Genomic DNA, 26,970 nt, shown 5'->3' with positions numbered 1-26,970 from the left:
TACATGCTGGACTTTTGGGGTAGTGTTAAGCTGCCACTGCGGTCGGAGGTGCAAATACAGCGAACGCAATGCTTCATACCAGTCTTGCTCTGGTCGACCGACAGATACCCAATCCCACATGAGGTGGCACAAATGGCGTTTGCGGCTTGATTTGATGTATAAACGAAGACAACGAAGAAAAAGAATTCTCACACGAGACGTACCGGTGGAGTTGGTGGAAGGTCTGTTTGGTTTAGGATTGTGTATGCCAGCGAGGCTTTGGCTAATAGCATCGCATCAAGCAATCCATGGATATCTAACGCATTATGGAATGCTTTGGTGGGACTCTTTGCTTGCTTGAGGTATCTGTTGGTATCTAGATATCATTCTACATACCCTTCTCGCTTCTTATCTTCTTTGAGATACCATTTGTTACCGGGCCCCTCTTTTCCTTTCTCTTGGAGGATGGGATCGAATTTCTGTCCTGGGCAGCGCGCCATAGATATACTACACTGAGGCACATGATCTTCTTTGACTGCTCAATCCTCTTGCATTTTCCAGCATGTGAAATAACATCTGTTGGGATGCTTCCATTTTACCCTTGTTGGCGTCCTATACGTAAGTAAAATGAAACTATCTCTCAGTCCAAGTCCAACAGCGATTCGATGCATGATAGCATTCGGACGTCGGAGAAGACTTGACAGGGCCAACAGACCCCATTTGGGCGAGCAGGGTAGGGATATGTCACACATGAACGTCGTTGTAAACTTGTATCGATCGGTTGAGCTGACATGTGAAACCGATAACCTTGGGCCCCCGGGGAGAGGGAGGGGTCCACTTCTGTGCTTTCCCGGACTGCCGATTTATGTTGGGACGGACGAATCGGCTAGGTTAGGGGGTACTGTAAGTTAGTGGACACCCATGTTGCACACTCGCGGTCTTAATCAAAAGACCTCTGGCTCGGACAGACGGATGACATTGTTGATGAAAAAATACACATTTTGCTTCCCTCTCCAGTGGACAACTAGCGCGGCGGTCATTTTGATCCCATTTCTTCCCAATTACGTAAAGCTGTAGCAAATCACATACGGGTATAGATTATCAAGGTTGTTTGACTGTGTGAATTTTTCACTGTGAATTCAATGCTATTGGGCATATGTGCCACCCGGTAGTTCCGACCACCTATAACGCCTTTGTGAAACCAAGCTCAGAAAGCTTATCCGTTGAAACGAACTGCAATTTCATGTACAAGGACCAATAGCAAACGCTGATGGTCCATCAAATCAACTCTAATGTGTGTTGTTTGTGCACTGCTCGCTTAAACCCATTTTCCTTTAAACCACTCTTTCATTATTTCCATTACCTCATGCAGCCTCAGCGCTCGAGATGGGCTGTGCGGTGCGAGTGAGCTGATCGCCGGCTCGCATGATGCGCTGGCCAGTCGAATCGTTGATAGTGATGGTATCCTTGTTCTCAGACTGTGCGCGCTTCCAGATCTCAACCTCGCAGCCGCCCCGGAGTACACCGACACGCATGGTAGAGAGCAAGTTGTGGGCGGCATTCGAGTGGAGATAGACACCACCGTTGAAGATGGCGGTGGCATCCTTACCAATGGCGGACGAAATGAGAGCCTTGCCACCAGGGTGCTCCTTAATGAAGTCGGTCACATCGTGGATAACACCAGCGACAGCGACGAGAGCCTTGCCGTTCTTAGACTCGGCGACGTAGTCGTCCCAGTGGATGACCGGGAGCTGGTCAAGAGGTGTGCCCCAGTCAAGGGTGGCACGCTTCTGGTCAAGCTTCTTCTGCAGCTGTTGTACACGACCCTTCTCGATTTCGTTTGATCGGAACTCCTTGAGATCGTAGGCAAGACCAAGCTTCTTCCAGACACAGATAGACCACTTGGTGGGGTCGTACTGCCACCACTGAATAGCGTTTCGGTAGTCGGAGGGGAACTCGTGGTGGAAGTTGTGGTACCCCTCCCCGAGAGTAACCAGAGCAGTGATGACATGGTCACGGGGTGAGTTGCGGTCGTCGAAGGGCTGGTCACCGAGCCAGTGGGCGAGGGAGTTGACGCAGAAGGTAGCCTGCTGGACGAAGAAGATGCGGAGAATGCCGGCGTAGACGAAACCACCAGCCCAATCATTCCACCCCAGACCGCAGACAAGAGTAGGGAAAACAAGACCCATGGCGATGACACACTTGATGAAGTGAGTGTGCTGAAACACAACAATGGGGTCATCGTTGAGGTCGGTGATGTCGGTGCGACCAATGCGCTTGGGGTTTTGCTTCATAACCATCCATCCCAGGTGAGAGTAGAGGAGACCTTTGCGAACAGAGTAAGGATCCTTCTCGGTATCAGTGTAGCGGTGGTGAGCACGGTGGTCTCGGGACCACCATCTGATGGAACCTTCCACGGCTCCGGCGCCGACAGCAGCGAGGTAAATCCTGAGCGGGAGGGTCGCCTTGTAAGAGGTGTGCGCCCAAAGACGATGGTATCCTTGAATTTCATGTCAGTAAGAGCTTCTGTGAAAAAGTCTGTCAATGTACTATACTAACCAGCTGTGATGCCGAGACCCGTGTTGAAGTAGTAGATGACGGAGAAGATGGCAGTGTAGAGGTGAAGAGGAGTCCAGTAAGCAGCGACGCAACCAGCCAAAGGCACACCCAGGATGAAGGTGACGTTGAGCCAGTTGACGTGCTTGTACCAGTTGCTCGGCGTGATAGGTGTCTCTGTGATGTGCGGCTTCTTCAGGTCGTATTTGTTACCACGGAGAGGCTTGTAGTCCTTGGTGCCATCCATGAGAGGCGCGGCCTCCGGGGCCTTGGCGTCTGTCGACATGATGATAGTCGAGATCAGCCGATATGTAATGAAAGGTATCGGGCCTCGGATTGATATTCGAGGGCTTTGGGATTGGGATTGACGAGCAGCGTGGAGGAAAGAGGCAGAGGCAAAGGAAAGAATATGTGAGCGGGCTGAAGAAGAATATTTATTCAAAGAATCGGAAGTACCGAAGTACTGAAGTACTATGCAGTGGGTACGGGATTGGCTTTGGTGGGACGCCTGCGGTTCGAAAAAGATGGCGGGGAGCAAATAGTGGCCCGTCTCTTTTGGATTTTTGGATTTACTTATTTTTTTGCCTCCCGGCAACAGTATATCCCTGTTGGAGCGTAGGCAAAGGCCGGAAGCGAAGGGACCAGGCAGTTCTGGCTCCTGCTTGGAGACGCAGAGGCTTCGTTTGTGCGGTGAGGTGAGACGCCTGATGGATACTGTAATCGTTCAAGCGTTCACAGTTGAGTTCTAGAGTATGTACGTAGGTAGTCTGTAGTTCAGAGCCAAGAGATGGCCACCAAAACAAAACAAAACAAAACAAAACAAAACGCTTGGAATACGACTGGGCTAGATGACTACTTTCTGATAACCTACATCCTGAGAGGTCAGTCACAAGCACAACAAGCTGTTGTCGCCTCGCTTTTACAGAATAACAGCCGAGGCGAAATGGATGGAGCCTGCAATTCACATAACGTGGGGAATGGACAAGGGGGCCATGGGCAACGGCAAAGGACAACTGGTAATCGAAACATGGCGATTGCTCGTCTCAATTGCGGGTTGGTGCTTCGATTTCTGCTTGCATGGCACTTGACTGTCCCAGATGTCGTTGTTGTTGGGGGAAATTGTTGGGAGTATTGTTTCCGATGATTGGCCCCTGCAGCCGAGCGGAGACAAGGGTCCTCCCAAAACGGGCGGATACAACCAGGTATCCACCTCTTCCGGTGCAGTAACAGTACAGTAGGAACAGAAAGCACAAAGCAGGAGGCGCAAAGCCGGCAACTCCTGTAGCTATGCCGATGTTCGTTACTATCATAAGCAAGCAGTTATATAAACAAGCAGGACGATGAGGATCGTAATCGTCAATTTGAAGGCAGACGGATGCTGCTTACTGTACCTCAATGCGCTGTTTCGTTGGTGAGATTTCAACCGCTGCAGTTACGCTTACGGGCTATCACTCCCGAGCCCTACATATCTCGTCATATGACTCTCAAGTCAGCGTTGATCATGATCGCTCCTGCTGCCCGTCGGCTGCTGTATGTGTTTATGTATTATTGAACAACCTCTGCTCCGAATATTTCTTGTTCGGCGTATTTGAACACCATAGTTGAACCAACCAACACCTTCGATTGGCTAGATCTTAGCGTCACGTCACTGTATACTCTAGCTCGAAAGCCTGGGCAGTAAGTAGAGTTATCGTTCTGGCAACGGGGATGTATGGCGCGCTTGGCAGCAGTGCCTCAACGCAGCGCAGCTAAGACACCGAGTCACTCATACAAGTTCAAAAGCCGAACCTCGTCCGCACCTTCGCAGCAGCGATCACGATAATCTAGACTACCACAAGTTCGGTGACTGATCCACAGCTGGAAAACGAAAGTCGGTTATTTGGGCTGTGGCAAAGTTTGGGGTGCCAAGTTTCTTTTCTCCTGGAGCTCCCGGAGCTAAGGAACAGTGAGCCGCTGGTGGCACGTGCCCACCAGATGTCCCCCTTCTGGGAAAGTTTTCCAGAAGCCTTCAGAGATCTTCAGCCTTAAACCTTAACCAGATTAGCGGAAACGCCACCCGCATCCTCGCTCCTCCCCCCTGGCGAGCCCGGCTATCAACCAGCTGCCAGATGCCCAGCGCTACTCTGGAAAATAATCTCTGGACTTGCTACGGTCTGAGCATGATTGGCTGATCGGGGCAATGACACTGTATATGTAATGTGAATACATCTCTGAAACAATAATGCTCCCCCACGGTTTGCGTCACATAACTTGCATGATCCTGCATGTCGTTGTGAACATGATGGGCCGGCAGCTACCGCCGTCACGAAATCCTTGTTACCGAATTGCTGGCCCCTGGCCAATGTTGGGTTGTATAAACATACATATCTAGGCCCTGCCACTAAGAATGAGTAATTCATATCGGATAGTCAGGTGGGTACCGTAGAGATACGGAGATAGTCGAGACTTCGTTTATACATGGCCGCTCTGCTGTGCACACAGTCAATTAGCGCCCTACATAAGTGGTTGGGTTTGCCTGCTGTGCGTGGCCACACATCATACCATGACCCAACGAAACGCGAATGGCAACCAACCACTTAATAATCACGTGCAAGGAAGATCAGGAAGTTGATCTGGTAGTCTGACTATAGAATTGACATGAGTCGGAGGTCTATAAACAAATCGTATCATCATTGATGGTCATCTAGCTAAATATTTGCTATAATTGTACAAGTCATCCACTCCGTGAGTTTCGTAAGATGGCGTATGATATGTGCACACTGACATCCCAATCTACCAATGCAAATCCAAAACTCCATGCGTGAAAGAATCCTGTGAACTGTCTTTCCAGCATTGATGCTCTGAGATTATCTCGAAAAATCACCCTTGGTCCTGTGTCGCCATCCTGTATCTTGTTTGCTGTCGTATCTTCGGTTGCAATGTTCTTATGCTTGTGATGCTACGTTCTGGTTCGCTGCCGTGCTCGTGATTATGCCTAAATCCTCGTCGGAACATGATGGGTTTCTGTACTCGTCTTCTGCGCTATATCCAGTACCAATACCAGTGAGGTCAGTTGCTACGTCGTGACTCGGTGAGAATTTCGGCTCCGATGGAGGCACTTCGAAGGCAGCGGATGTGACTGGTGGGTTTTCAGGAGGCATATAACTTGAATCTGCCGTGTTGTTGTCGTCCCTTGAATTGTTGTCCTGGTGGAGCAATGGTGACGATTGCAGGAGCAAATGTGGGTTGTCATCCATATTGCCCGTCTTCTTAGGTACCGACGAAGTATTTGGGACTACTGCTTGGTCCTGAGAAAGGCTGCTCTGCAGAGCAGCACCAGCGACTGTCGGGTCCTTGTGCTGAGACGGTTCGCAAGCGGAGGTCAGATCTTCCGAGAGTCGGTTCTTCGACTGGTTCTGATTGAAAGACTCTCCTATTTCTTCGACAAATATTTTGGGTGTCTGTACCGATTCGGTACGTGGCTCCCAATCGATTGACTCGGCATCCTCATAGACAGAATCGTGCCTGATTGCATCTTTCTCTTCAGCTTGAGCTCCAATAGTTTTTAGGGTTCCTTCCAGTTGTTTCGTGATTTCTCGAACTGAAGCCTTTTCTATATTTTTGGGCGTTCCAAGTTGGCTTTCGTTGTTGCCCGCATCGCTGACTGACGGTGTTGAATCATTTTCTGCCCATTTAGCATTGCGTCCCAGGTAAGACGAGTCACATTCGTCAAGATTGCTTGGGAGCGGACTAGGAGGGGACCGTCCACGGGGAGGGTAATAGTAGGCATCGTCAGATAAGCCAGGCGAGGTAACACCTGACTCGTAATCCATGTTAGGGAAGTACGTATCACTTTGCGGCGTGACTGTTCTGATAACGGGATGCCCATTACGCCCATACCCCTCCACCATATACTGTTGCACTGAGTGGCCATCGTCCACGGATATAGAAGGTGGATCGATCTGGTCGTAGTCTTCCTGAATATGTTCTGGAAACATTGCAACAAGTACCGTTGCTTGCAGCCGCAACCGCGGGTTATCACTTAGACAAACTTCCATCATCCTACGGTACCATCTCGGCACCGTGATCTCCGGGTCCAGGTGTAACGGTCGGCGATGGGCCTCGGGCTCGTCCTCGAGCGTTGCTAGTGCCCACAGGACCATACCAAGTTGATACAGGTCCGACTTCACCCCAATATACATAAATATTCGTTGGTTGCTTTCGATAAGTGGAGTTGCCTCCGGCGGTTCCCAGCCAACTGGGCAACCACGTCTGTTGATGTCTATGATTTTCGCATTATCATTCTCATCGATTACAATATTGGAAAGTGTAAAATCGCCCTGAACGAAACCAGCTTCGTGGATATCAGCAAGCCCTTGGACAATTTGCCGTGACCATTTCTCACGTGTGGCCCATGGTAGATCCAAGCCGTGTTCTTGTGCATCGTAGATGATGTCAATAAGTGCCCCCTTCTCGGCGTAATCAATGAGGAGACCCTTGACTTTCTGGTCTTCGTCATCGACAACGATACCGTAGAAGGAGATGGTATCAGAAGAAAACCGCAACGAATTCAGAGCGTTGACCTCGTATAGGAATTCGTCCACGGTATCAGGCCCCGGAATCTCCTTCTTGATGAGAGTCTCTCCATTCACGCGGACTTTATAGACAAAACCTGACATGTGAGAGTCAAACATTATGTCCCTTTCCCGAATTCGCCGACATCTCAAATGTTGCACCGTACGAACGATAGGGAAGTGTATAATCTCCTATAAGTATTTGTCAATAGAGCTTCGGAAGTCTGTGTACGTCAACACTCACATTAACGTCTTCAACAACATGAACATGCAGTCTTCCATCGGTAGTTTGCAACTTGAGGTTGGTAACAGTATCATAGAACTGGATGTCCTGAAGGCTTTCACGGATAGCATCATATATTTTTGCACTCTTCTCCCTCTGGAACTTAGTTTTCTGCAAGTCGCTCTCTAGAGATTCGGGAGGTGCATTTCGGTAATCCAGGGAAATTGTCACACGGCGCCACGAGAACTCCTTCTCCCTATACGTTACAAAGAACTTCTCTCTTTTCGACTTATCTCTGAAGTGCATGGATAAATTTAGGATCCACTTGCTCTCGAGTTCATCATGGATCTGAGCTTCATACATAGACGTCGTTGTTGATCGAGCATCCGCCGTTGAAGGCTCTCTGGACGGAATCTTGGCGAGCGCAGAAGGCTCTTCTGGCTCAGGGTCAACATCCGACGCATCGATGCCTGACACGTTCAAGGATGGCCTCTCCTCGGCAGGGCTTTGGGGTACAAGCAGCGCATCGCCGTCTGCCGCCACCGAGAATGTGTTGTTCAGAAACTCAGGTGCGCTCGCGCGAGGTAACTGTTGGCTTCTATTCGAAGAGACATTGCGAAGCGGGTGGAGGCCCCGCCGATCCACAGAGACTGCTCTTCGTTCGGCCTGTGTCGGCTTGTCTACCTCCAACTTCTCTCTGACCTCGGACTGTTGTCTTTTGAATGTCTTTGCGCGCGGTAAGCCTGGTACAACCCGCCTCGAAGCCCGCCGGAGGATGCTTGAGGTGGACGAAGCTTCGGGGGCCGAAGATTGGGGTTCTTCCGTCGAAATCGTCGACGTTGCAGGGATATTGTGTCTGCCCAGAAACCTCTTCAGCAAAGCAGAGAACCTGTTGTTATTGTTATTATTATTGTTGTTGTTGTTGGTGTTGTCCGAATGCAGCTCATGTGATGTGGGGTCTGTTTGTGTTGCCATTTTGGCGGATGTGGAAAAGACCTGGCAAAGCTCGTTGGAGGATCATAGACGTGCTGAGGCCGTGGTTGTTACAATGCAGGAAGTATGAGGTGGAACTGATCGGCAGTATACAAGGACGAATTGTCGCACTTATGGCATGTCTTTCTCCACGGGTAGCTGGCTGGAGTGTCGGCTTGCCCGCTGACGTTGTAGGACAGATCTGGTTCCAGAAGGACTCTGCATCCAGTCGCGCAGTGGCCGATCGAGACCAAGGGTTGCTTCTGGGGCGACGAGAAAAAAGGAAGACCAATGCTGGTGAAGCGCCAAATGCTATGCAGGTAACCGACACACTCTCTATACACTAGACATCTGACGGTTCTCTAGAGCCTGGGAGGCATGACGACAGCAAAGAGGATGGCAGTTCAACGGTTGCAACTAGGGTAGCAGACGTGGATGGGTGTTAAAAAGCAGGAGACTGAACCTGGAGGTGGAATGAGGCGGTTCGTGGGTATTGGTCATCCGGGCACCGGTACTGCGGCTGCTTCGTTGTCATTTGGGCGCTCGCACTCTCTGGTGTAGTCTATTCAAGGGTCGAGTTGCAGCAATAGTAGCCTATTCCGGAGAGGTCTCGGGCGGCTTGCAGCAAGAGAGACGTGGAATGACTGAGATTCGGGGGGACGAGCACAAGTGACTTGTGGATGCCGCTGCAGCAGTAAATAGACGCAAAACGACTCGAACGCATGCGGTGAACAGCTTAGGCAAGCTTAGGCTCCTCAGGCAGGCACAAGCCTCCGGACTATGCCGGACTGACTCTAGCTCGGCAGAAGAAGTGCTTTCCATGCCAGGATCAGGGCTTACTGAGCCGGACTAGGGTCCATCATGGTCGACAAGGATCATCTCGACGGGCCACCTGTGCTCTGTACGCATCGAGCGATGCAGCACCGCTTGTGTGTGCTATGTATGGAGGGGATGGGGCTATCGACCGTGGGGTTGGGTTTGAGTAGATCAACCCATCTGTGATGGTAGTTCGTCATATCAGGGCTGGGGGCCCGGTGGTGATGTGATAGTCGACGGTGGGATGTGTAGTGTAGCAAGTCAGATCAATTCACACTTCTGATTGAACAATCATTGATGTGTTGTACAAGCTATGATGGCGGTGGGTAGGTGCGGGCACGCAGATGGTTGGAGACGCTTTCGGTCCCCTGACTGCTTTGCTGCATGTCTCGAACGCATCTGAATGCCTTCTTTTCCATCGCGAGGTGATTAGGTTTGGCGCAACTGGCCCGCTCCTCGGTACATCTACATGCTATCTCTAGCGCCTGTCTTGTCCGAACCACTATGTACTTGGGCCCCATGCTCTTGGACAAATCCGCTTCATGTGACTGTCACCGTAAAGAACGTTACCCATGCCATGGTGGGACGAGCAGGTCTTAACAGCAAGCGTGGTCCACCGTCCGGCCACTAGGGTTTTGCTTCCCCAGGCACCGGTTGACGCTAAGAGTATACACACTGCTGTGCATCGATATAGATTGACACGAAGAAGAAGAAAAGGGCAGAATTAGTAAAGGCTCTAAACAGATCTGACCGCAGGAAAAGGGGCAGCATGATGTGGATGAATTGAACGGGCACGCCGGAAGTATGAGGGATATTGCACGCCGCGTGTGCGCAATCTACGTTGCTTTGTCCCATCAGGACGCTTGAGAAACTATAGCTAGAAAGTACCACTCCATCTGCCACGTATAGTTGTGAATTGGGTAAGATCTGGTCATATCAATAGCAGACCCCTGAAATAGGATGGCGCCAGATCTGCGGACACTCTAGGATATGAAACCAACACTTTCCCTCAGTCTAGGATTTGTGTATCTTGACCGCCTTACCAGAAGTTACTTTCCACAAGTATGAAGTTCTCAAACGGGGATGCATATGAGCCCACCGATTGCCACGGTCAGCTGGATGTCTGACCTGCGTACTGACGTAACTCATCAATGTTGTACGACAGATTCTCATCCGAACTCATCAGCTAAGAGTGTGGCAGTCAAATATCTCGCCGAGCCGAGAATCAGCAACTCGAATGGGATGACGGTACGAGCTGGCAATGTTACGATGCTGTCAGATCTCAAAAGTCCAGTGTGTGAGTTCGAGACTCCTGTTCCATTGCATTTGCGTGCTAAGCAGTGTTGGTACACTCCATCATGGCAGAGAAGCTCCTAAGCTGACCCTCCATCGTAGAACACTAACACAAGACCGCCCACATCCGACCATCACAATATAACCGTGAGATGAGAAGTCGAACAACGGTGGTTGAGCTCGACACTAAGTCACCACAAGCCCTGCGAATTCCGCTCCGCGTCCAATTGATCGCTCCCCATTGCTCTCCGCTCTAACCTACATGACTTTCCAATCTCCGGCTCCGATGGCTTGGGCACGAATACATGCGCTACGCAAGCGCAGCCGCCCAGCCGGAACGGCCAGGATGGGAAAGGCTTCCCCAAACTTCAAAGCGAGGCTGCTGCGAAAACATTGGCTCAAAGCATCTTCATTCTGTCGCAAGTCAGCACTCCATGCATAGCCTAATTATGATTCCGGTGAAAGACTTTCGTATTCACGATCCTGTACTGTATACGCAGTGGTGTTGACTAATCTATGAGTTACTGCAATACATTATACTGGATGCATACCCTCAAATTCACGACCCGAGGCGAGGATCATTCATGGCAGAAGACGAATACGCGGCAGACATACGACACGATAAAAGTGCTGGCTTTACTCTATAATGTAGACGCACAGACTGGTGTGTGTTGAAATGGACATGGAATCGTTGTGTAGATTGTGAAGGCCTGCATTGGCGCTCCCGCCCGTTCGTCTGGAGCTAAGATATCCGCTCTCTTTCTCCAAGATGCGTACTCCACTAGCCAGTACGTCGGTTCGGTGGGCAGATACTGTAGCGCTTTCGCCAGCTCAAATGACTTCAAGCCAGATCGATCGCAGATTTTCTCCTTACGTTCAGCACGACATAACCGGAAGGTGAAGGGTCTCTTGATGTCTGCCATATGACATAGTTTTGATGAGTTGTACAATTTTGCGATCAGATTCTGCATGGTCGCTTGGTGAGATCCTAGCGTTGGGCAATTGGGCATCACAGCATCGCTCGAAACAGTATTAGACGAGGGGGAACAGGTAACCCATTATTTGCACTAATGGGATGCTCGTAGGGGGTTCGTTTTGCAAAACGTAGGAGCTGAAATGTAATTTCCATCTCGAAGTTCTGTAAACAGTCTGCAAGGCGGAGCAATGCCACGCAAAGATTTATTTTTGTGATGCAACTCGCTGCAGCGTGCGTTAGCATGATGGGGTTCTAACATGTATCCTTGCATTGTTCGTTTCCCGAGCCCAACGTCGATGTTCCTACGGAATACCGAGAGCGGAGAAAATGCTAATTATTTGCGAGGTTGGGGGGGGGGTTTCTTTCATTAATCTCCAAGATCTTAAGTTGAAGCCAGGAGTGTATGATCTTGTCATCACTCAAGTCAATGCCAATGTCAGCTCACACTCGGGTCTTCTTTCTTGCTTCTATTTACAATGCCCAGTCTAATCAACTAGGATTGCATCCAGGCCACTAATTGCTCCGCCTTTTGCCGTTGACTACACGTGCAAAGAAAGCATCCATATGCGTAAAGCAAAAATTACAATGAGTTTATATGTAGAGAGAAGAGAGGGTGTGTCCGACTTCCTTCGACCCGGTTTATCGAGTCATTGCATCCTATCGCCTAGAACGCCTTCCGATGGCAAATGCTATGTGACCAGTATAAATCTCTCTATGCATGCAAACCAGTAGCCAATGGTGGTAAGGGACATGTACGTTGTTTAGCTGTTGCTTCTGCGTCGCCCATTTCGTGATATCCTATTCGTCGCGATCGCTCTTATCCTTGTCCTTGTCTCCATGCTCCTTCTTCCATTCGCAAATCTTGCACTTGTTTGCTACCTCTCTGTCTACGTTAGGGAAGACAAGGTCGAAAACTTCGCTGTACCAGCGAGCTGGCCTGCCTTCAAGGCCCTCTTTAATATTCTAGAAGGACTAACGTCAGTACGATGATTTTGAACAAGAAATGATAGGGCTCCTATTGTTGGCAACTTACCTCAGGAAGTTCCAACCAGTCGGATATGTTGTCCTCCGGGAATATGATCAGCTTGCAACCTGCCCTGCGTGCCGCCACTGCCTTCTCTCGCAAGCCGCCTATCCGCAAAACTTTGCCAGTAAGGGTCAGTTCGCCAGTCATTGCTACAGTAGGGTTGACAGGCGTCTCTAGTGCCAATGATAATAGAGATGTCGCCATCGTGATACCAGCAGAAGGACCATCCTTCTGTACGGCACCCTCGGGAACATGCAAGTGGATCTTGGCCTTGTCAAAATAGTGGTTGTCAGTGAATTGTTTAGCCATGAATGCTTTGGCGAAGGAGTATGCGATGGTCGACGATTCTTTCATGACCGATTTGAGGTTTCCGGTGATCTCAAGACCCGGTCGGCTGCTGGGTCTCAAGGCAGATTGTAATATCGATTCGATGTACATGGCCGAGCCTCCCATTTGCGTCCACGCAAGGCCCATAGTCACACCAGGCGGGGTAACGTCGTAGAGCCGATCAGATGTGAAGACAGGAGGACCGACGTAGTCTTTGAGATTATCCTTGTCGATAGTGACCTCAACAGAGTCAGGTACCTTGAGAGCCACTCTTGGCTTCTCCGTGGTCTCCTGCTCAGTTGCTTCGGATGACACTGCCTCCTTGTTGTCCTTCTCTTTCTCCTTGGTGGATTCTTCCAGGGCTGCTTTGCCATCAGCGGTTAGGGCTTCTGATTCAGGGAGCACCTCTTCACCCAAATCCTGAACAATCTTCAAAGCAGACTTTCGGAAGACCTTCTCGATCTGCTTCTTCAGATTACGGACACCAGATTCACGGCAGTACGATTTGATCAACTCATCGATGGCATCGTCTGAGAGGTTTACATTGGCCTCTTTCAAACCAGCCAACTCCTTCGCAGCTGGAGCAAGATATCGGTCGGCGATCGCCTTCTTCTCGTCGGAAACGTATCCAGACAATCTGATAACCTCCATGCGATCGAGGAGCGGCCTTGGGATGGTGTCAGTCATGTTGGCTGTGCACACAAACAGAACCTTGGACAAATCCACAGGTACATCCATGTAGTGATCTAAGAAGGAGCCATTCTGCTCCGGATCCAGAAGTTCAAGCAATGCGGAAGAAGGGTCTCCTTGATAACCTCGGCCGATCTTGTCAATCTCATCAATAAGAATCAGGGGGTTCTCGGTTTGGCATTTCTTCAGCGCTTGGATGACTCGTCCGGGTAGTGCACCAACATATGTTCTTCGGTGACCTTTGATTTCCGCGACATCTGTAAGACCACCGACACTAAAGCGATAGTACTGGCGGTTGAGAGCTCTTGCTATCGACTTGCCAATACTAGTTTTGCCAACGCCAGGAGGTCCAACGAAGCACAAAATCTTGCCTTCTACAGTGCCTCGAAGCTTGCCAACCGCAATAAACTCGAGGATTCTATCCTTGACGTCCTTGAGACCATAATGGTCCTCGTCCAGAACCGTCATGGCGTTCTTGATGCCAAAGTTTTCAGCGCTCCTTTGACCCCAGGGGATTTGTGTGAGCCAGTCAAGATAATTCCTTGTGACGTTGAATTCTGATGCAGCCGGTTCCAAGTGAGCAAGTTTGTTAATCTCGTCATCAAAGACCTTGCGTACAGCCTCGGGCATTGCCAACTTGTTGGCCTTCTCCTTGAACTTCTCAACCAGCTTGTCCTTGCCATCGGATTCGATTCCGAGCTCGCGGCGTATACCCTTCATCTGTTCCATGAGCCAGTATTCACGTTGCCGCTTTGTGATTTTTTGCTCAACGTCTTTGGTGATCTTGGATTGAAGTTGTGCATTCATGAGCTCCTTCTTGAGAACAACGAGAGCTTTCTGCATCCTTTCCTCGACATTCAGACTTGCAAGCACCTCCTGTAACTCTGCAGGCTCTCCTGCCGAAACAGCGGCCGCAAAATCTGCCAGTTTTGCGGGCTCTGCGGCGACATTTCCTGTCGAGGAACTCATACTGAAGGTTGAGATCTGGTCGCGGAAAAGGCTATTCATGGTAGCAACCTCTTTGAATACGTTGACAATTTCATTTGTTACCGCTTTAATAACGGAGCTCTTCGGGTCGAATGGTTCCTCGGCGAGGTTATCGACGTTGACCAAGCTGACCTTGTACTTGCGTAAAAATGAAGTGGGCTCGTACTTTTCTGTTTGTGCATCGGACTTGGGCGCGACGGCGGCCTCCTCGAAACTTGCTACCACGTCGCCCTTCTTCTCTCGCGGCGCTTCTTCGTCCGTCTTGACGGGAATTGGCTCGGGCTCTGGGATGGACTCGGGGCCAGACTCGGTTTTGTCGGCATCTTGGGGTTGGGCTCCAGGTGGAATTAGGGTAGAGAGCTTGATGCGTCGGTGGGGGTAGAGGATGGCAGTAAGGCTTGTTGTCTCGCCATGGACTGGGAACGCACTCGTAATTTGCGCAAACACACCCGTGTCGTAGACGTCCTCAGGATTCCGAATGATGTCTTCATCGGCATTTTCATCCTTGAACAAGAATGCGCCTATGTATGGCTGTCCCCTCTTGATCGACTCCATGATGGCTGCTGACACTTGGGGATCCTTGATCGTGATGGCCTTGTAGAAGCCAGGGAACAAGGGTCGCTTCGCGATTGGTATGGCCATAACTTGTGGGTATACTTCAGGGACCACGGGCTTTTGAAGTGCCTTGTCGGTGGCTGACTTGCGGCCTTTTCGTCCTCCATCTCCTGAACCATCGCTTCCAGAACCGGAGGAAGCACCGCCGGCAGCACTGCTTCCCTTGCCGTCGGCTGCATCTCCGGGAAGGTCCTTTGCGCCGGACGATGGGTCAGAAGAGGAACTCTTGGCCTCACCGACTTCGTCGGGAAGTTCTCGAGCCTTCTTTTGCTCTTCGAGATTGGCCTTCACTTCGTCCTCGGATAAAGGTTCGATCTTTTGATCAAAAAAGTCGTTGTCTTTCTCTTTGCTCCTAGCGATCGAGGTGGAGAAATGGCTCCTGGACGGGGCCGAGGCTAAGCACGCGACATGTCTCTCGGTTGAAAGGCGTGATGCTGTGCTTTGTATGGAATATAATCGTGATATGGACGTGGTGTTTATCCTATTCGCGTATCTTGGGGAGCCTCTAAGAGCAAGCTGTCGCGACAGATGCTGGCGGCAAAGCATCGTGGCGAATGGATGTCGGCGTGCTCGTGGTCGTGGTCGGAAAACTGGCGCGAATATGCTGTAGAGGTGAATGCGAACAAGTTTGGACACAGCAAGGGCCCTCTGGCTTCGAGATGGAGGAAGGAGGGGCGTATTCTAAAAGTACAATTACAGGGTGGAAGGAAGGGAAAGAATTGCCCCGTGGCAAGCTATCGTCGAAATTGCTGCCGATATCTCGTCATGGAATTATTATTAAGCTCCGAGCTGGAACAATGACGCTCAGAAGGGCTGCCTTTTGGCGCCGGCGTTAAGAGAAAGATCCAAGATCCACATTCCATTGCCCAACGTTGTTGCTCCGTACTGCAGAGTCCAGCCTCAGTCTAGCACCTACCTACAGTGCAAACCATAGGTTACAGGCTGCGGGCTACAGGCTACAGGCTACACCTCAGCTCTGTGCCCCTCGATTTTCCAATGTCGGCGTTACCATCTTCCGGAGCTGCTCACAAGCAAGACTGGCTGACCCCTGAACTCCTACCACGAGTGCGTACCTTTTAAAGCTCCAGCGGGTGGGAATAGACCCCTACTAATCGGCAGTTTCAGACCACCCCTCATTCTTGCACCCCTTCAGTTGACCTTGGATCGTTCTACGAGCTGGTACTGCTCACCAAGAATCGTTTGCACAATGGAAATGCTTGACCCGGCCACAGGGCAGCCGTTGCCTACAGACTCCATTCAACGCGTGCTGTTCATCACCAACAAAGTGCATGTCTATAACATCCCTCCTATGGTTCCGGGAAAGGGCCATGTTGCCGCAACATGGACAGCCGACGACAACAAGCGCCAGATCTTTACTGCGCGGCTGCGTGTAATTGAAACCTCAATTCCCCAAGTCGATGGCAGTGAGAAGGTCAAGACCGACATTGTCCTGGAAGATAGCAGCAATGGCCAGCTCTTCGCCGCCGCGCCATATGTCACAGAAGCTGTTGTGGAGCAAGTCTCCGACAGCTCACGCTTCTTTGCCCTGAGAGTTCAAGATGAAGCTGGGCGAAAGGCATCCCTGGGCATTGGGTTCGAGGAGAGAACTGAGTCTTTTGATTTTGGTGTCTCGCTGCAGGAGGCAAAGAAGAGTCTAGGCTGGGACCAAGGTACCTCAGGCGGTAAGAAACCTTCAATGGAGAGAAAAACCAGCGAAGAGAAACGCGACTACAGCCTTAAGGAGGGCGAGACTATCACAGTCAACCTTCCAGGAAGGTTCCAACGCCGAAGGCCTGATCCTGAATCGACCTCCAACGCGCCCCTGTCTTCGTTCGCCCTTGCACCTCCACCATCGACCTCGTCATCAAAAGGCAGTGGTATTCTACCTCCTCCCCCAAGTGCTACAAGCACCAAGTCGCAACAACGATTGGGACATGCCAGTCGGCCTTCGGCGGCAGACTTGGGCTTCGATGACGGCAAATTTGGTGAATTTGCTTGAGCTTTGTTCAGAACATAAATCTACGCAGGGACAATGACTGGGACTCAACGACCCGTGAACTATCTCAACTGCCCGATGTACTCCATGTCACCTTTTCTGTGGTTCGAAAACTCAACATTCCATAACGCCAAAGCTTCTTCAATTCCCCGCGCAGTCGCTCCAAATTGCTCCTCAGCAACGTAACCAACGCATTGGTGACCACACTCCCTGTTCGCTGCATCACTCCAAGAAAATTGCAGAGAAGGCAGACCGTTTCGTTTGCGGCCCAAGTAGGAAAGAAGAAAATGGGGTTTGGTCGAGACACATTTTCTGAGTGTTGATTGGCTCCCGGGCAGAGGGCATTCTTTTTCATACTGCTCTTCGGTGTTGACTTTTGTGCTGATAGTGTTGCCTGAGTTGGTTTCAGGCAGTTGTCTCGTCGAAGAATGTACGTCAGGGCACGCCCGAAGGTGATTGGCGTGTCGATAACATTGCGGTCTCCGATGCTCTCCTCTGACCGCACACCTCGTCATCACAGTTGAGGATCAGAATGGGTGGCGGTGCGAGCGGCCAGGATAGAGAACAATTTTCAGCTGCAGTATATGGACGGGGCGGCCCTATATCATCACAGCCGCGTCTTGGCCATTCTGCGGATTGCTCCCGGTCCCATCGAGAAGAGTCTGTTCTAATAGATTCCGCATTTTTCTCCCACACGGTAAACCAGCACTCTCGGCTTCGGATTTCGACATGAACCTGGCCCAGTCGCAGCATGACCGCCTTTTGATATTCGATGCTATCCACATCTGCTTCCTGGTCCACTGCTGTTCCTTATCGGTATCCTCTCGCTGCTTGCCCTCAGCCTCAGGGATGATGTCATCAAAATGTACCAGTCGGTGGTAAAGATGCAGTGTCCGTTCATTCTCTGAATTCAGGCGGTGAAGGAGACATTCACGCTCATGATGGAGCAATCCCAATGAACGAGGCTCGAAGGCAACACGCATCGAGTCTTTGGTTGTACAGTGCTATGGCGTGCTGTGTCTTCTACTTCCGTGTTGATGTTGTCCAAATCGGTCAGGTGGGAAGTGGAAGATATTGTAAGGACGTTCGCCGGGTTCAAACTGATACATCAGGATGGATACGAGCGTATGGTGTTCTCGTCAACCAGGTTCTGGCGCTTTGGCTAATTAGACGGCGAGATTCGTGCCATATTATATGGGAACCCCTTCACAGCGGCTTTGTGAGACTAGTGAATAAGTTCTACTCACAGCATTGAAGGCCACAGTCGGTCGTAACCTAGAAATACATCAGACATGAGTCTTCAGTTTCAAGACAGAGCTATCGAAATAGGCGGTTGCGAATTAGCTCTCCTTATTCCACCGACTTTAGTGTCAATACTTTATTCTAAAAGCACTGTTCCGCCATAAATGTCTTTATCCCGGCTTTTAAATAGCTAGCATAGTTGTTTGAGTTTTGCTTGCGGATATGCAGAGACGACAGAAGTGATGAATTGACCCATCAGCAGACCCTCTGTGCAGGACGACATCTGTGAACATGCTCCATGATGTGCAAATCTAAAGAGACCCCAAGATTGGAGCACTACGACTAATTCAGCTATCCCGTATTGCGTGTTGATCAGTGATGCATGCAAACTTGCATCATAATAAAACCTTGCGTACTCAATGGTCATACATCGCAGCATCTTAACCACGATTCCACGCATCAAAGAGCAAACCCTTCATGCCGGGGAGGATCATTGAACCTCCAGAGCCCCGCCCTCTCTGCCGCTCTTCTTACACTGTTGACTTCCTGCTCCGTGACCGCCCTGTTGATTTCTGCATATCGCACTTCCTCCTTGTCTTTCATGCCCGCCTCAACTCCGCCAGGGTCAACCACTCTCCTACGCTTCGGCTTGCCCACGTGTGCCGCAGGCCGGTATTGCTCCATGATGTTGACAAACACGTCTCGGCCCAGCGTCTCCGCCAGAAACTTCACGATAGACTCCCCATCTGCTTCTTTGCCCGGCATGACCAGATGCCGGACTAGGACGCCCTTCTTCGCAATGCCGTCGTTGGTAAAACACAGATCGCCGACCTGGTCATGCATGGCTTTGACGCTCTCACGCGCCGTCTTCGCATAGTCCTCGGCCTTCAGCAGGCGCTGGCTGGCGGCCTTGCTCCAGACCTTGAAGTCTGGTAGGTAGATGTCTACGAGCCCATCCATGAGCTCGAGCGACTCGAGCGAGTCGAAGGCAGAGGTGTTGTAGATGACAGGAATCTTGAGACCCATGTCCCGCGCTGCCAGGATGGACAACGCGACCTGGGGAACAACATGCTCAGGCGTTATCAGGTTGATGTTGTGCACGCCGCCCGTGTCCTGTAGCTTGATGTACCACTCCGCTAGCTCCTCGGGCGTGAGGTCCATTCCGTTGCGTTGGTGGGCAATGTCGTGGTTCTGGCAAAACGTGCAGCGCAAATTGCAGCCAGAGAAAAAGACCGAGCCCGACCCGTTGTGCCCTTGGATACATGGCTCTGGATTGGTCGGTCAGCTCGGTGTACCACGCGGAACCAGGGTAGGTGCAATTCCTATGCTCATTTTCTTCCGTGACAGGGCAGCCTACCTTCACCAAAATGCGGCGCGATGACGTTGACCTTCACGTTTGATCCAATGAGACACATGCCGGTGGTCTCATACCTATTTACGTTGCATAGTCTGGGACAAAGATTACAGTTTCGCAAGTGCGCATACGCCCTCGTGCGCTTCTTTGCCGCATCGACTGAGCTGAGCAGTTGATAACGAGGAGTATAGTCGTCGAGGAGAAATGGTGGAGCGAGATGGAGCGATCTTCTTGGTCTGGTCCACGAACAGAGCCAAGGTTTCCGAGACCTGACCCAACGAGTCGCGTTGACCATTCTGTTCGATAGCATCGTCATGGTCTACAGGCACAGCTATTGTATATAGATGGATGCGTGAGATGTCAGTCACTCCCCAACCTTGACTTGAACGTTTAGGGCATGACTCCGGAATCGAAGAGATCGGAGCACTTGGTGACAGAGGTGCTTTAAGATACCGATAAGTCAATCTCTTGCCTATCGAATCGAACTGAATCGAATCTCACGACGTAGCAAGTGCTGGGGATCAAGGAACGGCCTCAGGCTGTCAGAAGGTCGAAGTTATTCGGCATCCATTTGCGAAACAGATGGCATATCTTGCAACGACAACGATAGGCTCAGTAACAACCAATCATCTATCGCTGCATATGGCGTATCAAACGAAAACCGAAATGGAGATTTGATGTTACTGGGAACTGTCCGGCCGAACTGGCCCTTTGCGTAATAGCCGGAAGCCGGGTCATGACGTACCCGCCGTTGCCGGCTTGGCAGGCATAATAGCGCCCAGCACTCATGACGGAAAGTTGATATCTGAGTAAAAACTCCGAATCATATCGTATAATACGAAACAGTCCTTGGAGGGGAATGCTCACTAACGCAGTACTTTGTCGATGTAAGTTGGGCAAATTCGGAGCTCCGCACTGCTCGTAATTACGGTGAATTCATAACTAAGCCGCAGGAGAAACTATCCCCCATCATCATCTTACACAGTTAGCCCCAATTGAAGCTATCAGCAGCGTCTTCCATCACAAAACACTAAAGTATAAAGACTTTTGATTATCCGTGAGCTAAAAAGTTTTGGTACAGACGTCAGATTTCCATAAAACTCAAATCCTTCGCAACTTCAAAACTACATGAGCGCAAGGAGATCTCTTGCAAATTCATATAAGTCAAGCCATACCTCTTATTTTCAAACAGTTCAAGATGGCCCCTCAGTTGTTCTTCGTAGGTCTGGGAAACATGGGCCGAGTAAGTTGATGTGTTCATGATTCCCCGACGGCAAACCACTGACATCCGGGAGGGCATGGTCACCAACCTCGCACAAAAGGGCAACTTGGACAAGCCTGTCCTGATCTACAACCGTACACAAAAGCGCGCCGATGAGCTCTCAGCCAAGATCGGCAACGGCAAGACCGAGGTTGTCAGCGATCCTCTGGATGGCCTCAAGCGCGCAGATGTCATCTTCACCATGCTCAGCAACGACCAGGCAGTCGAGGAAAACATCGACGCATTCCTTTCGACGGGTGACGTCAGCGGGAAGCTCTTTGTCGAGTGCAGCACCATCCACCCGGACACCACAGAGCGTCTGGCCAAGAAGGTAACCGAGGCGGGTGCCGAGTTCATCGCCTCGCCCGTCTTTGGCGCACCACCTGCCGCCGATGCCGGCCAGTTGATCTTCGTCCCCGCCGGCCCCAAGGCGGTCATCGAGAAGCTCAAGCCATATAGTGTCGGCGTGATGGGCAAGGCTGAGGTCTTGCTTGCCGACCGACCTTATGGTTCTTCGTCCACGCTGAAGCTCATCGGCAACACCTTCATCCTGAACATGGTCGCTCAGCTTGGCGAGGCATTTACCGTGGCAGAAAAGTCGGGGGTGGGCGTCGAGCCTCTCAAGAACTTCGTGGACACGCTCTTTGGCGGGGTGTACTCGGGCTACGCAGACCGAATGGTCAAGGGCACATACTGGAAGATGGAAGAGCCTCTTTTCAGCGTAGATAACGCCATCAAGGATGCCACCCATGCACAGAGCATTGCGAAGTCGGTGGGCGCAGAGGTAAACAATGCGGCCAACGCTCAGGGGTATTTGGAAGATGTCAAGAAGCAAGTTGGGGGTGCAAAGGGTGATATTGCCGGCATTTACGGCGCTGCCCGGGTGAGGGCGGGACTGAAGTACGAGAACGATGCTTAAGCAAACTACACTGCAGCCATGGTCCGAATAAACGAACAGATGAGCGACGCAGGGGACGGGCCCGTCTCTGAAAGTGAGCTGCAGCTCATTTGTCGCGGAGTTGCACGGCGTCACAACGGCGATACTTTGATGTAACTATGAGGAGGAGACCCAACGGTCTTGAATCAAACAAGGTAGCAAACGCATTGTGGCTTCCATTGCCTCGATCCAAACAATCCCAAATGTGTCTGTATATAGAAAGTAACAGACGCAATGTTGCCCAAGAGTGTAAATTCCGAGTTCAAAAGGATTTCTAGACTTTAACGACATGTAGTAGCATTTAGTACTCATAATATTGGAAGACATTTCTACAATAGACTGTAGAGCTTGTCATGGATGAAACCCCCCTGTTGGCTGACTAAGCTGCCCACCTGTAATGGAAGTCGGCCAGCGAGCGTGTTTGCGGGTAACCTGCAGCTGCAGCAGCTAGACTACCTACAGTCGCCAAAAGTGTCCAGCGTCATTTGCCAGGCAGCTTCTAAGGTAGCAAACCAAAAAGCTCCAACATTCGAACGTCGCCTCTTCTCTCTCAACCACCAATTCCCCCAACGCCGCAGCATACCATACGAACATCATGGCTGGAGGGTACGAGCCCCCTTCCCGCCGTAGCCTCCCACGAAGAGAGCACACGGGGAAAATGAGCTAATATACGGGATGCAGTGGCAGCGTCTTTCTCGGCCTCGTCGTTGTGGCAGCCATGTGCGTAGGCGCATGGTTCTTCTCGCCAAAGGGTGAGAACCAGACGTGAGTCGTTCTGACCCCCTCCCCGGAACCCAGTCGCCGCAGCGACCGACGGGACCAAACTGCATGGCAGTCAAGTGGAATGCGTTGGCTGACGTCTGAGGGTCTTTCCCGCGCCCGCGAAACAGGACGTGGCGCTCTTCTCTGATCATCGCATTCATCGCCTGCTATCTCATGTGGTTCATCACCTTCATGGCACAACTCAACCCCCTCATCGCACCGAAGAACCCAAACGTCCGCATGGGATTTGAACATGAATAGAGGGTAGGGGGGGTTTACCTCAACCGGAAAGGAAGCACGCCGAGGAGGGGACGAGAGGAAGCTGCGCACAGCAAAGGATCAAGAAGCGCTGTGGGCATGGCCATGGGCTTCTGGTTGTAACATACTCTATCTAGCCAGATGTCTACATCACTTGGCGTTCGGGAAGATGGTATTGATTTCGTTGGGTTTGGACGAAGCGGACTGCACCGCACGAGCCGATATATGATACGGGAAGAGAACAGCACATGAATTGAGGTTTCGCTCCGCGGCAAGGAAGCGGGTTTGCAGTTTCCATAGATGCGGCCAGTCTGCTTATCACACACCACTATCATCTGGCTCATGCGGCTGAAACGCTCTCCGTGGCGCGTCATGTCAAGTCTGAATGATTTCATTGCACTGGTGATCCCCGATGTCACCCAACCGCCAGACTACTTGCCCAATCTCTAATATAGAGCACCGCAGCCCATAGCGCTCGACCGTCGGCCGCAACGCCACTCTCGCCGACCCCGTCCACGCCCTCCAGGCCGACCATCCACAGGATCATCCGGCCTACCACCCACCTGCTCACAGCCCCGGCGGCGGCCAGTACCAAAGCTGCGGGATAGCCACAATCTAGGAGTATCTTCAGCGCCTCTACATTATTCAGCACCACTGCCCAGCCCAAGCTTCTAGCGGCGGCCGGTACGTCGTAGTCCCATATGACCATGAGTATCGGGAACAGCTTCGTCGAAGAACTGACAAGCAGCGCCGTGGACACGGAATTCGGCCGCGAATAGGTCCTCATGAGACCCAGGTGGTTCAGCGGCGAGAAGGGCGACGACGTCAGGAACCGGATCGAGAGGTGGAAGGCGAGCGTCGAGAACGTGCACAGGATGAGGAAGAACAGGTACTGGAACACGATCGGCTGCTGCGACAGGCTGCCCAGGTTACTGTGGCTCCCCGGGGCCGGGGTGGACTGCTTCTCGATGCGCGCCCAGGTCAGGTAGACGTCGAACAGGAGGAGCAGCGTGCCCAGGCGAACGATCGAAGGGTCGAACTGGTCGTGGTCCCGCATCAGCGTGTTGTGGAGTAGATGGCGGTATACCTTCACGAGCACTAGACGTTAGCCATCTGTTGTTCGTTTCATGGTTTGCGCCGAGCCCATTGCAAGGGCAGGGCCCCCGAGGCCCGTATTCTTGTACTCGTCGTCGTCGTCGTCCTCCTCCTCGTCCTCCTCCTCCACCTCTTTTCTGAGCGAAGACAGTGTAGAGCTCTTCTCATTGTCGTGGTCAATAATCCATGTGCTGGCACTGGCCGTGATGTGAATGCCCTTCTGCTTTTTATAATTTTATAAATCCCCAAGGGGAACAAAAAAAAAAAAAACCAAGCCCACGTACCTGCGGCTTGATCAAGACCAGGTCAATAAACAAGACGACGAAATCATGCTCGACATATTTATCGCAGAAGCGCCCGCAGTTCTTGCACACAGTCAACCTGATATTGTGACCGCTCGAGGGGTCGCCCGCGCCCGAGTACTGCGTCCATAGCGTCTTGACCGGGTGGCGGCACTCGATGCAGATTGGCATAATTCCTCCCAGAGGCTAACCCTCCTTCCCACGGTTGTGGTGGTGGGAGGACAAAAGCAAAACAAAAGTAAAGAAAGAACTCTAACACTGGGGAAAGCGCCGGCTACCTCGGCATCGTTGCTTTCTGTGATTCTATCGATTGTCGCAGGCGAAGGGAAAGAGGGAGTATCCAGAGTGCTTTGGATTGGTTCCGATCAGCGGGAAACGTCAGTGAATCGGCTCGCCTTATCAGGTCCAATGCATCATGCAGCGCGTCGCCCCCCTCCCCTCGGCCGGCAGCACTTAAAAACTTTAGCGGCCTGTACCCCTGAACAACAAGCTATTGAGCTCCATACATGCTCCGTACATACACAGTCCCGAACTTTGCAGGTTTCCCAACCCAGAGATTCCGGCCCCATGCAGTGAACTTTGTTTACCCTTAGATCAAGGAGTCGAGGATCCCGAGAAGTGCATGATACAATGATGTAAGATTGATTATATTCTGCTGTCCGCCTTATCGGTGAATGCTAGCACAGAAGCAACAACTCCCGCCATCCTGAACGCCTTGAATGCCCAAACATCGCTCGATAGTCATCGAGTTGTCTATCCAGTAGTATAAAAATAGTCTAGATCCCCGAATCACAGCCAGGCTGATTCAGACACATCAGTCTGCCTTCTTTCCCTTCTGACCTGCTGGCCGCCCGCGAACATTGCTGCTCTCCCCTTCAGTAAGCGCAGTCGAGCCGAAATAACCCGATTTTGACGGGTTCTCCCCTGGCATTCGTAGAGGTGTCCTTGGTCTTCCATCGTCACTATTAGTGTCTGTCAACTCGATGAGATCCAATTCGTCCCCAAGTCTTCGGGTCGACCCGAGTCTTGGTGTCGCAGGACGTTTTGACCACGCGCCACGCAACCAGTTCTCGACGGTTGCTGCAGCTTGTTCGAGGCCAATGCCTTGCTTGTTGGCCACAAGCACCGAGTCTCTACCATCCTCGAATGGGCTTTCCACAATGCCAGAAGGCGCGCCCTCGTCGGTTTTGCTGGTGAAACCCCAATGTGCCGACTCAGACCCCATGACCGACATTGATGGCATGGAATCAATGTTGAACCCTTTTGGTAAGCGCTTATTCGCCCAAGTGTTGAAGTAGTCCTTAGCTGGCCCCGGCGCCTTGACACTTCTACTCATGGATCCCACGCCACCCGGCCGTTTCATCCAGGCCGGTACGTTGTCGGTCTGACTGACGCTACTGCCTCTACTTCTGCCCACAGAAGGCGATGCTCCCAGACTCCCTACGACTGGGCGACCACTCACAGAGCTTTGTCGCCGAGTTGGCATGCGCCCTGGACTGTCTAAACCATGCTCGGTGGGGATTGCAGATATACCACGTGAGAGGTCGAGGGATTGGCGTGGGCTTGAGAACGTCGAGATTGTGTGAATACTCTTCTTCCTTCTTGGCGGAAAAAAACCCATGGCTTTTCGTGATACTCTCACGATCTCGACTGGGTGCTGGACCGAGTCGAGTTTCACCCATCGGACGTGGGCCCAAGGCTGTTCTTCTTCTTCTGGGAGAGACTGTGCTTTGCCATTGCGCGAAGTAAAAAAATCGTCATGCAAAGCCGGCTGGTGCGAGCTTCCCGGTGCCCGTTGGAGAAAACTTTCAGGCTGGGGTGTCGTTGCTAAGTGGTCTACCTGGTGGGAATAGACGTTTGGCGGATCACAAGGTCGGCCTTTAGACTCGCAAGCGTCTACGGGAATCATCAAGTGCTTGCGCACCTGTATATTGTCCCGCGACCATAGACCGTTAGCTTTTCTAAAGGCCTGCTCCTGACACCGGTATCGAAGCACCACTCCGGCATATGTATCATTCGGTTGAACATGGTGTAGGTAGGCCAGCTGCTCCTCAACGGGTGGCTTGCTGGCGGTCCCCGAAACCCCCTCATCAGAATTTCTCCTTTTGTACTTCCCTGCCACATCGAGACCTCCATTGACACCCTCGTAACTCTCAAGCACACTAGCTGTCCTCATAGCCCGAAGCGCAGCCTCTCGCTCTTCTACCGAGCCTGCAGCAATATCGCCTGCCCTGGGTCTCGACGATTTTGTTGGTGGGGACGGTCCCCAGCTTTCGGGAAGCTTTCTGTCGTTGCTGCTTCCACCACCGCCAAAGGCATTCCACAAGGATACTCTTGATCGTGATTTACTCGCGCTCCTACTGTTCGGCTGTGAAATATCACTATTGTAGCCGCTTTCTCCACCGGCTATCAATGAGGATGCGAAATCCTGTACCGCTGTCCAATTTGGTGTCCATGCGCCTTCCAGCAGGCCTTTACTGAACGCCGCATTACCGGGGGTGGAGCGCCCACTATTCGCCGGCCTGGAACTTCCTATACGGGCAGACGGTATCGGACTGACACCACGACTTTGTACCGGAGTGGCACCGGGACTCAGACGGGTGGTAGTGGCTGCGTTACGATCGCGGACGCTGCTGTTGGCAGCTTTTCGGTTGCGTGGCCGTGAAGTTGTGTTCGCATCAGCGGCGGCGGGCATCAGCGAAGTCGAAGACATTGAAGAGGCATTGTTGTTTGACGATGTCCTCTGGAG

The 26,970-nt window shown here is 51.6% G+C and overlaps 8 protein-coding genes across 8 annotated transcripts; 3 read left to right on the top strand and 5 right to left on the bottom strand.

Annotated features, from left to right (window-relative positions):
* Positions 1 to 1,343: 1,343 nt before the first annotated feature.
* On the bottom strand, positions 1,344 to 2,821 carry BKA67DRAFT_529859 (acyl-CoA desaturase; the record flags this gene model as incomplete). Its single annotated transcript, XM_046099143.1, has 2 exons — positions 1,344 to 2,479; positions 2,539 to 2,821. The coding sequence occupies 2 exons, from the start codon at positions 2,819 to 2,821 to the stop codon at positions 1,344 to 1,346; spliced, it is 1,419 nt and encodes a 472-aa protein (XP_045963848.1).
* Positions 2,822 to 5,153: 2,332 nt separating this feature from the next.
* BKA67DRAFT_25715 (uncharacterized protein) lies at positions 5,154 to 8,581 on the bottom strand. The gene is made up of 2 exons (XM_046095797.1): positions 7,333 to 8,581; positions 5,154 to 7,280 (listed from the first exon to the last, which is right to left on the bottom strand). The coding sequence occupies exons 1-2, from the start codon at positions 8,284 to 8,286 to the stop codon at positions 5,460 to 5,462; spliced, it is 2,775 nt and encodes a 924-aa protein (XP_045963847.1). The 5' UTR covers positions 8,287 to 8,581; the 3' UTR covers positions 5,154 to 5,459.
* A 3,585-nt stretch (positions 8,582 to 12,166) lies between these two features.
* On the bottom strand, positions 12,167 to 15,946 carry BKA67DRAFT_589596 (lon protease; the record flags this gene model as incomplete). The annotated part of the gene is made up of 3 exons (XM_046104488.1): positions 12,167 to 12,331; positions 12,402 to 15,426; positions 15,927 to 15,946. 3 exons carry the CDS (start codon positions 15,944 to 15,946, stop codon positions 12,167 to 12,169), a joined length of 3,210 nt encoding a protein of 1,069 aa, XP_045963846.1.
* Positions 15,947 to 16,221: 275 nt separating this feature from the next.
* BKA67DRAFT_652939 (uncharacterized protein) lies at positions 16,222 to 17,013 on the top strand (the record flags this gene model as incomplete). The annotated part of the gene is made up of 1 exon (XM_046106258.1): positions 16,222 to 17,013. One exon carries the CDS (start codon positions 16,222 to 16,224, stop codon positions 17,011 to 17,013), a length of 792 nt encoding a protein of 263 aa, XP_045963845.1.
* Positions 17,014 to 18,488: 1,475 nt separating this feature from the next.
* BKA67DRAFT_25495 (uncharacterized protein) lies at positions 18,489 to 20,393 on the bottom strand. The gene is made up of 2 exons (XM_046095775.1): positions 19,610 to 20,393; positions 18,489 to 19,520 (listed from the first exon to the last, which is right to left on the bottom strand). The coding sequence occupies exons 1-2, from the start codon at positions 19,920 to 19,922 to the stop codon at positions 18,712 to 18,714; spliced, it is 1,122 nt and encodes a 373-aa protein (XP_045963844.1). The 5' UTR covers positions 19,923 to 20,393; the 3' UTR covers positions 18,489 to 18,711.
* Positions 20,394 to 20,427: 34 nt separating this feature from the next.
* Positions 20,428 to 22,179, top strand: BKA67DRAFT_545506 (NAD binding domain of 6-phosphogluconate dehydrogenase-domain-containing protein). The gene is made up of 2 exons (XM_046101329.1): positions 20,428 to 20,849; positions 20,902 to 22,179. The coding sequence occupies exons 1-2, from the start codon at positions 20,805 to 20,807 to the stop codon at positions 21,784 to 21,786; spliced, it is 930 nt and encodes a 309-aa protein (XP_045963843.1). The 5' UTR covers positions 20,428 to 20,804; the 3' UTR covers positions 21,787 to 22,179.
* A 220-nt stretch (positions 22,180 to 22,399) lies between these two features.
* On the top strand, positions 22,400 to 22,827 carry BKA67DRAFT_652936 (ATP synthase subunit H-domain-containing protein; the record flags this gene model as incomplete). The annotated part of the gene is made up of 3 exons (XM_046106257.1): positions 22,400 to 22,410; positions 22,486 to 22,569; positions 22,695 to 22,827. The coding sequence occupies 3 exons, from the start codon at positions 22,400 to 22,402 to the stop codon at positions 22,825 to 22,827; spliced, it is 228 nt and encodes a 75-aa protein (XP_045963842.1).
* A 412-nt stretch (positions 22,828 to 23,239) lies between these two features.
* On the bottom strand, positions 23,240 to 26,934 carry BKA67DRAFT_510177 (Arv1-like family-domain-containing protein; the record flags this gene model as incomplete). Its single annotated transcript, XM_046097306.1, has 3 exons — positions 23,240 to 23,911; positions 24,204 to 24,407; positions 25,081 to 26,934. 3 exons carry the CDS (start codon positions 26,932 to 26,934, stop codon positions 23,240 to 23,242), a joined length of 2,730 nt encoding a protein of 909 aa, XP_045963841.1.
* Between the last annotated feature and the right edge of the window lie 36 nt (positions 26,935 to 26,970).

Source organism: Truncatella angustata (assembly GCF_020726525.1).
Source record: "Truncatella angustata strain MPI-SDFR-AT-0073 chromosome Unknown BKA67scaffold_1, whole genome shotgun sequence".
Classification (NCBI taxonomy): Eukaryota; Fungi; Ascomycota; class Sordariomycetes; order Amphisphaeriales; family Sporocadaceae; genus Truncatella; species Truncatella angustata.
The sequence above is the reverse complement of the archived record's forward strand: the minus strand, read 5'-3'. Positions and strand labels throughout refer to the sequence as shown.